An 11,002-nucleotide genomic window follows, 5' to 3' on the forward strand; every position below is an offset into this window, starting at 1 on the left:
ATTACACCCATGTAAATACAAACCAAAGCACATAACAGCCTATTGCTTGGTTTCCTTTGTACTCACACTTGATAGTAGAATATTAGAAAGAAGATTGGAGTTAGCAGAAAAGCTGTTTCAATCCATAGCCGGGAGAAACAAAAGACCCCGAGTCCCCAGTTCCCGCCCCTGACTTTTTAAAAAATCCAGTTTTCTGATTGGTCCTCTGGTCAGGTGTTTGATTCCCCCCTGTCCACCCCTTACAGGTAAAAGAAAATTAACCCTTACCTATCTACTTATGACAATTGTATCAGAAAGAGGTACGGGCCACATGTAACGAATTTTGAAAACAATCTGGAGCAGGCTGTCCAAGGGATTAGGGCATCAGAAACCTTCCTGATACTTCTTGGCACTTTATCGATTGGTATAGGCCATAGATTTCTGCTGCCAGGATTGTATTGTTTGAGAGATTGGAATTGGGAATGGGGTTACAAACCTTTCAGGAAAGGCTAGAAGAGTATGAGAGGAGAGGTTGGAGGAATATGTCACAGGTTGAGTTTTGCTGCACCTCTGCCCCCTCCTGTGGTTTGCTCAAGGTCTCAGATCTCCAGCCATCATTTCTGTATAGGTGGGGACCCCCGTCCCTCTCTCTGGGCTGGGGATTTAGGCTTGCAATCCCCCTGTTATTCTCTGTGGCTAGCCCAGCAGGTCTGACCGTAGTTCAGCAGCTGTGGTTCGTGCTCTCCCAGAGACTCTGACAGCGTTACCATTGACTAGCTCGCTTTCACAAAGTGTAGTACGTTTATTGTAAGACAAAAGCAATAGAGAGAAAACGGATCATAAAATAATACAGTCTACACTCATGCAACGCTTACCAGGTGTAGCCCATCTTCCAGACAGAGCCCTGGGAGGTTCCCAAAGTCCTCCAGCCCTTTCCAGCAGGGCTTTACCCTCTTGGTTACAGTTTCACGTCAGTTTGAGGTTCTAAATGAGGTGCTATGGCTCAGTTCAGGCTCTTCTTTATACCAAAATCCTGTTTTTTTTTGTCTGCTGGCCTCTCGAACCTGGCCTGAACCAGTCTATGCAATTCCTCCCAGGGGTGCTACGTCTCTGGAGTTACTTGTCACTGGGTTTGCAATAATTACCTCCCTCTGTTCGTAGTCCCTGGAGGAAGCTTGATAACCCTCCCCCAGTGGAGCTTAAATACAATCCCTCGCTCACAAAAATGCATATAATATTTATAGAGGCACAAGTTTATGAATAATCCCTGTGCCTACGCTGTCTGGCATATCTCTAAATAATAGTCTTTAGAAGTTTCTACGTTTCCAATGTCACATCTGTCATTCCCCTGCTTTGCTATGTCTTACTATCTGAGGTTGTTCTTTCATACGTTGGAAATAAAATACCCAGATAGTGGCCGTAGAGATATGAGGCATGCAACCAACATGGCAGCTGGATCTAGTGTGGAAGAAGATGGACTTGCTCTCCATCTGGGGGCACTCTAGTTCTGACCTGTATCTTTATCGGGGTGCCTTCCGTAAGGGAGAATGACAGACGTCTGTTATCATTTGAGCCCATGGCTTTCCTGATGCCATAGGAAAGGGGTAGAGTTGCTATCAGTATTTTTGGGATTAACGCTTTCTAAAATGTTCAAGCAGGTTCTTTCTTTCTTTAGCAGATGACACCAAGCCCCCACATCCACCCACCCTGGAGCCCACGGGACCCGCACCCTCCCTGTCTGAGCTGGACTCTCTGCAGGACCCTCCAACGCTCAAACCCATCAGTGAAAGCAAGTCCTTGAACAGACTGCAGAAACGGATGAAATCAGAGGGCGAGCTCTTTGATAAGAAGGCACTACAGAGGGAGAACCACGCTTTCCAGCGCTTGCTCAGTGACAGTGGACTGAACGGACTGGCCCTTCAGGCCATGGACGCTCCTGCCAGCCCCCCATTCAGTGGTGTGGGCAGGCGTACGTCTGTCCTTTTTAAAAAAGCTAAGAATGGGGTGAAGCTGCAGAGGGGTTTGGACTGCCCCCTGGAGAACGGAGAGGACCACACCCAGAGCGGACAGCTTTCCCCCTCCAGTGCGGAGGGTGAACGACAAGCCCGGAAGCGACTGCGGAGTGGGAGCTGCAGCGCGAGTGATGGCGAGAAATCCCCCAGGCAGTCAGGAGAGACAGGTGATTCCTCTGGGCTTTTCTTCCTCGGGTGTCTGGAGCTAGTCTGGGCAGGGCTGCCTGGTCACCACTCTCTTGGCCAGCTGGCACAGCTGCCTTTGTAAAGATGGTCTCCAAACTCCCATAGGGTCAGCTGCTTCCTTTAGTCATTGCAAAGGGGTTGTTGAACTGGTTGGTGATTAGTGGGTTTCATAGGACTCCAGTGCTAAATAAATAGGGGCAAACTATGGTTAGGTAGGAATCTACCCAGAGGAATTGCACTCTGGCAGCCAGCCAAGAAGTGGTGGTGGGAGAGTGGCTTGCAAACATGCAAGCTTCCCCTTCACTCAACAAGGGCTGCATCTCTTCTTCCACCTCCCAATGAGCCTGGCACTAATATCTCAGCAGGTGATTTATTTATTTTTGAATGTAATGCTTCTTAGAAGTGTTGGGTTGAGTAAAGTCCCCAGTAGTGGGTTAGAAATGCATGCTTTCCTGCAATGCCCTCTGCCTTAAAAGCTGAACATGGACGCACCCCCTCTAGGAGTGAGAGTTCCGTATCACAGCGATGACTTGTTTAGGCTCCGGCATCTCTCCGAGGCCCTGACTGGGGGAGCATGATGGACTGGACGGCCATAGAAGTTTAGGGGCCTCTGCTCTCCGCAGCATGGCATCTGGCGTTGGATGAGACATTACTATGTTAAACTTCATTTTAATTAAATTAACAGATGGTCCAAACTCACAAAAACTGGCAAGAAGAGAAAAATACAAAGATCCCTTTTAGAGGTTCAAAATGTGGGTAGGAAGTGCTAAACGAGATCAAATTTAAGACACTGCCAAGCGTGGGGAAGCGCCTGAGTGAAAACAATTCAAGGCAAAAATAATGACTGGCAGGGGAAACCTGGAAAGAGATCAGACAGCAAATAAAGTCAAAGTGATTTTGGGCTGCATATTCAGAAGCATCACATGGCTGGGAGATAAGAGTAACGTCTATTTGTAAGACTTTAGTGAGCTCGCACCTGGAATATTGCAATCATTCAAGGACATCTCACAGCCAGAAAGATGTTAACAAATTGGAGAGAGTTTAGAGAAAAGTAATCAGAATGGTGGAATTGACTTATCAGGAAAGATTAAAAGAAATGAGTTAACTACAGTTTGTCTAAGCAGTGACTCCTGGTTGGGGGACACACAAGAACCATCTACAGATACTTAAAGGACAGAGAAAAATGATTTAATGCTGTCAAAGGTGGGCTTAGGTTTAGCTAAGAGTAAGAGGATGAAATTAAGAAAGAAGAAAAAATTAGGTAGGATATCACTGCTGATCAGGTGTTTACTTCTTTTTCCTATGAGCTGAAATGTTGCTTTTTTGATCCAGTCCCTTCCCCAACTTCAAACCTGGCTGATTTATCTTAATGTTAGGAGTGTAAGTAATACATAGGGTTTGCACTACCGCTGAAGCATATGGGACCTGTGTTACTAGAACCAGGTGACTCCCAGAAATATGTTTCTTGTGGCTCCTTGTTCCATATTTACTGGTTCAGAGATTGTAGTGACATTGACACAGGCATATGGATGATGATCTCTGAAGTGTCACGTTTATTCCTGTTAGAATTCTGACAGCCTGGTTTGAAACTTGTGTGAGCTGGTACCTAGAGCCAAATTCACTCCAGGTGAAGTCTTATGGAGTTGCATCTGCTAACACCAGTTCTGAATTTTGCTTCTGATGTCCATGGAATGCATCTCGTATGGTGGTGCTCAGCCTCCAAGCTGACCTGTAAGCCCTCACTGGCCATTCACTGTAGGTGTGTCCTTGCCTGTTCTTTGGAGTTTGTGTTTCCTTATGGTTTCTTGTGTAAGCTGAAAGATGATCCTGCATTTGTATTTATTTATCAGAGAACACCATGTCCTTGCAATGTGGGTTATGTTTTGTTGAGTTGGTAAATTCTGCAGTTGTATAGAATGAAAAACCGGCCAGCTTAGGGAGTGTTTTCAACTTTGGATATTAGAGTTCAGAGGAATAAGTTTAAATATTCCGTTTCATTGTTAAAGTGACATTTGAAATGGCCTGAGAGAAAGAAGATAAGAGGGAGATTTGGTCTACCCATGGACCGTTGCTTCCTTACACTTCCTTACTCCCTTAGCTTATTCAAGTGAACTATGTATAGGAAATCCAGAAATCCAAGGTAGAAGGTTTTATCTAAGGTGACATTTTCTAAATCTCAGATTTGATTTTCTAGCAAAAAAAAAAATACAATTATCCGTGTGGTTGTTAGTTGTAGCCAGAATGTGTTACCATTAGTGTTCCAGCAGATATGACACCAGACTGGGAGTCAGGATTCTGGAGTTCAGTTCTCAGCTCTGCCACTGACTTTCTGTGTGAATTTGAGCAAACTACTTTGCCGCTCTGTGCCTGTTTCCCCATCCTTAAAATGGGGATAATAATGCTCAATAACCTTTGTAAAGCACCTTGAAACTGATGGGCAAGCTGTTGATCTGAGCTTGAAAATCCTGGGTGCATTGACTAATGGGCACATCTAACACAGCTTGACACTAAAACTGGGCTCCTGCCTCGTTTTCTTTTCAGACAGCCCCAGAAGAAGCAGATGATTTGTTTGCTTTGTCTCTCCTCTGACTCTGCTTTGCTAGTTGTACCCCATACTGGTCTGCCATAGGGGGCTCCTTTTGTATGAAATGTGGGGGGACTGCTGCTTTCCAAGGGAACAGAGGCGGCGAGAGGCCTGTTTTCATGTTTAGCCATGGGTAGACATAGCAGTCAGTCAATGCTCCCAGGATTTGCGTGTGTCATTCTTCAGCCTGTCCAGTGGACTGTAAATAAAGTGCTTCATTTATCCAGAACGAGTGTTTGGTTGTCCAGACAAGAGGCCTCGCCTCCGGTAATCCCAGTGAGTTAAGGGAAAGTGAGCGAGAAGTGCCCTCTCATCAACAGTTAGAAACTGATCGGAGACGTGTACCAGTGACTACGGTGACCACCACCCCTGGTTTGAAGCTAAACCATTGTTCCAAATAGTTAGGGGAAAAAGCTGTTTTACTAGATCCCTGCTAGCTGTTGCTGGGTCTGGGGAACTGAGTTTAGCATTCACTTTGCTGTTAAATAAGATCTTTTTTTAAAAGTGTGGGGGTGGGGGGCGGAATAATCTGGCTATTGGTATGATACTCTCCTTCTGAGATGCAGGGTCCAGAGCATTAGGGTGACAGTTCCTGAGCAGGTTGTGATGCCTCTCGGTCTCCCCCTTCAAGCATCCTTGGGTCATGGAGAGGCAAACCAGGGCTTTAGGCTGATTCTTTTCTGTCTTCTCAGCAGGAGTGACCAACGGCTTTGGGAAACATATGGAAAGCGGGTCTGATTCAGAGTGCAGCTCCGGCCTTGGCAGTGGGCTGGCATTTGAAGCCTGCAGGTAAGTCCCCTTCGCTGAGCCCTTCCCCAGAATACGTACTGTCTACACACGAACACGAAGCTGGGGTGTAAGTCTACCCCACACTAGGTTGCCATACACCAAATGTCTGCATGGACCCCTCTGCTGCGCACTAAAAGTTACATAGGATGCTTTGATCTCTCCCGCTTAGAAATGGAACAGGGTCAAAGTGCTCTAGGGACTAACTGCACTGTCAGTGTGAAGCAGTAGGTCCACACGGACACTTAGTGCATGGTAGATTTGTACCCCAGCTTTTTGCGAACTAAGTGTTAGTGTAGGTAAGTCCTATATGTTCTCACTGGGTTTCCATGCCCTTCTTTCTAAGGCAACTTCACCATGTAAAATCCTGTTCAACTTGTTTCTTAACTTCTGTATTAATGTTGGGGCTGAGAGCCAAAAGCCTCTTGCATTTACACGCTTTACACTCCTGATATAGTTCTCAAGCCAGTTCATAGATCCCAAGACAGCGTTTGATTTTTTAGATGTACTGGTGTATAGTAGACTCATGTTACATGATATGCATGTACATGCTCTAGCCGCTTTTACACAGGTATATCCATTACCAGAGAGCCAAAGTTGGGGAAACATAGGTCCTACCTGGTCAGCCCAACCCTCTTGAGGTGAAGATGAGCCCCCATCACTTAACAGCACTGCTGCTTTCATTCTGAAGCAGTGCTTAAAAGATGTTCTCTTTTCTATTCTGGGCACCTCAGGCAGGACTGACACGTGTGTAAACTGATCACCCGACCTCCCTTTTTGGCTGAAAACAGTTGACATAGACACAAGTATATATGATATGATTGATATTACTGTTCTGTTTTGGGGGTCTGACCATAGATTCTGTCTATCACACTGCCCTGCTCACAATCTGAGCACCTCATAGTTACTGATAGATTTTTCCCTCACAACACCCTTGTGAGGTAGGAAGATAGTGGTCCCATTTTACAGGTGGGGAACTGAGACAGGCTAGATAAGTGTCTTGCCCCACGTCACACAACTGGTTTGTATCAGAGCAAAGAACTGAACCCAGGTCTTGTGAGTCTCAGCCCAGAACCATAATTACTTTTTCAGGTTGGTGACATCCTCATTTGAAGTGAAAAGTTTTCAGGTAGCAGTGATAATGGTGATTATCCAGAGAATGCTTGACCTTGAATGGGGAGGTGTGTGAGTGGCAAAGCAAGATTTCCTTTGTTTTAGATTGTAATAAAATTTTCTATATCTTCAACATCTTACAACCCCCGATTGCCTTGTGTGACACCTTTGGGATCATGACCAACCAACTGAGAAACACTGCACCAGGCCACCCTTCCTTCCTAAGAAAATACTCATTTAGCCATGCAAGGCCCTGATCCTGCAATGTTATTTGGTCTCTGAGGGCATAAAACTCTTCCCATAAACATGCCTTTTCAGAGCTGGGGCAACAATTTAAAACTAATCACTATGGTTTTCCCTTAACAAACTATTCCACTGAGGCATTGAGTCACAAGAACATTTTTAGGATGCAAACTTTTCTCTAGGACAGGGGTCGGCAAGCTTTCAGAAGTGCTGTGCCGAGTCTTCATTTATTCACTCTAATTTAAGGTTTCGAGTCCCAGTAATCCATTTTAATGTTTTTAGAAAGTCTCTTTCTATAAGTCTATAATATATAACTAAACTATTGTATGTAAAGTAAATAAGGTTTTTAAAATGTTTAAGAAGCTTCATTTAAAATTAAATTAAAATACAGAGCCCCCCGGACCAGTGGCTAGGACCCGGGCAGTGTGAGTGCCACTGAAAATCACCTCACGTGCCGCCTTTGGCACACGTGCCTACCCCTGTTCTAGGAGCTACATAGAGTGTTCCAAAATGTTAGCTGTCAACAAATGTCTATAATTTTGTGGTTGTAGCTAAGATTTGATTTGTGTTTCCGTTATGAACTTGTTTTCAGAGGTGTACAGCTTGTCAACAGAAATTAGTTCTGGACTGATTTTAACCTAACACATTTTAACCCAAGAGCAAATTCAGTCTGGATTTATACATTTTTTTTTTAATAAAAAAAAAATTAAAAAACAAATTCACATGATTTTCTTAGATGCTCTTGTAACTCACAAATAGTATTGTTTTTAAAGCCCAATTTTGCAGAAAGATAGTCCACAGTACTCACTAATCTTTTTAATTTCTTTAACAAATATTTCAGAAGGTCTGAGATAGCAGGCTATGAAACAGTCTACAGCGTGTGAGCAGAATGTATCCCTTCCCGCCCCCACCCAACCCCACCACTTATAGGGTTGGAGTGTGCCCTATCCTCACATGACTGCATTGGAAGGAACACAAAGACACTTCCCTGCACACATACCATGTGTGGCAAGTAAGGGCTGCCCACAATTTCAGGGAGCTTAGGGATTGCTTCTGACTTCCACCCCTCCAGGAGCAAAAGGACAGAGAGGGTAGAGGCTTAGTAAAGTAATGGGTCCATCCCCGAAGTAGGAGATACACCTATTAAGGGGGTGTGGTGAGTTACCTCCCTCAGCAGATCATAGAATTGTATCATAGGACTGAAAGACACCTCGAGAGGTCTTCTAGTCCAGTCCCCTACACTCATGGCAGCACTAAGTATTATCTAGACCATGCCTGACAGGTGTTTGTCTAAACTGCTCTTAAAAAGCTCCAATGACTGAGATTCCACAATCTTCCAAGGCAATTTATTCCAGTGCTTAACCACCTTGACAGTTAGGACGTTTTTCCCAATGTCCAGCCTAAACTGCCTTTGCTGCTATTTAAGCCCATTGCTTCTTGTCCTATCCTCAGAGGTTAATAAGGAAGATGTATCTTCCTCCTCCTTGTAAAAACCTTTTATATACTTGAAAATTGTTATCATGTCCCCTCTCAGTCTTCTTTTCTTCTGACTAAACAAACCTAATTTTTTAATCTTCCTTCATAGGTCATGTTTTTTAGACCTTTAATCATTTTTGTTTCTGTTCTCCGGACTTTCTCTAATTTGTCCACATCTTTCCTGAAATGTGTGCCCAGAACTGGACACAATACTCCAGTTGAGGACTAATCATCATGGAGTAGAGCAGAAGAATTACTTCTTGTGTCTTGCTTACAACACTCCTGCTAATACATCCTAGAATGATGTTTGCTTTTTTTGCAAGTGTTGCACTGTTGACTCATATTTAGCTTGTGATCCACTGTGATCCCAGATCCCTTTCTGCAGTACTCCTGCCTCGGCAGTCATTTCCCATTTTGTATGTGTGCAACTGATTGTTCTTTCCTAAGTGGACAACTTTGCATTTGTCCTTAATGAATTTCATCCTATTTAATTCAGATAATTTCTATAGTTTGTCCAGATCGTTTCGAATTTTAATCCTATCCTCTAAAGCACTTACAACTCCTCCCAGCTTGGTATCATCCGTAGTCTTTAGAAGTGTACTCTCTATACCATTATCTAAATCATTGATGAAGATATTGAACAGAACCAGATCCAGAACTGATCCCTGTGGGACCCCACTTGATATGCTCTTCTGCTGTCTGGGAACGGTTTTCCAGCCAGTTATGCATCCACCTTATAATAGCTCCATCTAGGTTGTATTTCCCTAGTTTGTTTATGAGAAGGTCATGCGAGACAGTATCAAAAGCCTTACTATAAAGTCAAGATAGACCACATCTACTGCTTCCCCCATTCCACAAGGCTTGTTACCCTGTCAAAAAAAAGCTATTAGGCTGACTTGACACAATTCGTTCTCGACAAATCCATGCTGTTACTTACCACCTTATTATCTTCTAACTGTTTGCAAATTCATTGCTTAATTATTTGCTCCATTATTTTTCTGGGTACTGAAGTTAAGCTGACTGGTCTGTAATTCCCCGGGTTGTCCTTATTTCCCTTTTTATAGATTGGCACTATATTTGCCATTTTCCATTCCTCTGGAATCTCTCCTGTCTTCTATGACTTTTTGAAGATAATCACTAATGGTTCAGATATCTCCTCAGTCAGCTCCTTGAGTATTCTAGGATGTATTTCATCAGGCCCTGCTGACTTGAAGACATCTAACTTGCCTAAGTAATTTTTAACTTGTTCTTTTCCTATTTTAGCCTCTGATCCTACCTCACTTTCACTGTGTTAGAGGTCCAATCGCTACTAAACTTTTTTGGAGAAAACTGAAACAAAAAGTCATTCAGCACTTCTGCCATTTCCACATTTTCTGTTATTGTTCCCCCCTCTCCCCTGCCCCCCGCCTTCCACTGAGTAACAGGCCTACCTTGTCTTTGGTCTTCCTCTTGCTTCTAGTATATTCGTAGAATGTTGTCTTGTTACTCTTTATGTCTCTAGCTAGTTTTATCTTGTTTTGTGCCTTGGTCTTTCTAATTTTGTCCCTGCATACGTATGTTATTTGCTTATATTTAGCCTTTGTAGTTTGACCTAGTTTCCACTTTTTATAGGACTATTTTTTTGAGTTTCAGATCATTAAAGGGTAAGGCAGTGGTCTCTTGCCATACTTCCTATCTTTCCAGTGCAGTGGGATAGTTTGCTTTTGTGCCATTACTAATATCTCTTCGAAAAACTGCTGACTCTCCTGAACTGTTTCTCCTCTTAGACTAGCTTACCATGGGATCTTACCTACCAACTCCCTGAGGCCAGGTCTACACTGCGACTTTAAATCGGTTTAATGGCCGATATACCGATTTAACGCTGTACCCGTTCACACGACGTCATCATTAATATCGAGTTAAACGGCTCCTTAAATCGATTTCGGAACTCCTCCCAGACGAGAGGAGTAGCGCTCATGGAGGAGAGGAAGGGGTAATGAAGGACTAACAGCTACCAGTCCTCCACAGCAGTCTCTGACAATAGCGAGTTATTCCTGATCATATGGCTAACAAGTGCGCTACCGCTCCATGTCTGTAGCTAATAACAACGGCTGTCATAGCGTGTTCCATTCCTACATTATGAAATCGGAACACTCGTGCAGCTCTTCCTCCCCATCGACCCACACTCCCCTAGACAACTAGTGAAAGAGACTATAAATAATATAAGATCCTGAGTACTGTAAAATGGCTCATCGGTTTAGATATTTCCGTTGTACTGATTGCTGCTGGCAAAGAGTACGCCGAGTTTGACAACGGTCAGGATACCGTTGTGATCTCAAGGGTCCATCGATGCTGTGTCTATGTGCGTTTGCTACAAATGACATGCTCCGGAGTAAAAAGGCGCCTAAAGGGTGGTGTCTGTTGCCTCACAAAGGAGGGGTGAGCGTACCCCTCAAGCACCACCACTGGGGCAAATGTTTCTGCCCACAAAATGCTCAGGCACTGTGCTGCTCAAACCCGAATCGGAAAATATTGGGAAAGCGAGGAACAGCTAACCCACAGGCATCCGTAACCTTTGCAAGAATATCGATGTGTAGCTTTGAAGGACCATGGAACGCAAACAATGCGAGTTTCGGGATCGCCA

General features: G+C 44.1%; 1 protein-coding gene across 6 annotated transcripts in view; it reads left to right on the forward strand.

Moving 5' to 3' along the window:
• The window catches only part of BRPF3 (bromodomain and PHD finger containing 3), a 49,516-nt gene that overhangs the window by 22,980 nt on the left and 15,534 nt on the right, over window positions 1–11,002 (forward strand). For 3 of the 6 annotated variants that reach the window (XM_032804859.1, XM_032804860.2, XM_032804861.2), the window contains exons 8-9: window positions 1,655–2,158; window positions 5,454–5,550. In XM_032804859.1, the coding sequence (XP_032660750.1) occupies window positions 1,655–2,158; window positions 5,454–5,550 (601 nt within the window). The remainder of the gene's footprint in view (window positions 1–1,654; window positions 2,159–5,453; window positions 5,551–11,002) is intronic. The other 3 variants (XM_032804862.1, XM_032804863.1, XM_032804864.1) reach the window with 3 other exon arrangements.

The sequence above is a fragment of the Chelonoidis abingdonii genome, chromosome 4 (genome assembly GCF_003597395.2).
Source record: "Chelonoidis abingdonii isolate Lonesome George chromosome 4, CheloAbing_2.0, whole genome shotgun sequence".
Lineage (NCBI taxonomy): Eukaryota > Metazoa > Chordata > Testudines > Testudinidae > Chelonoidis > Chelonoidis abingdonii.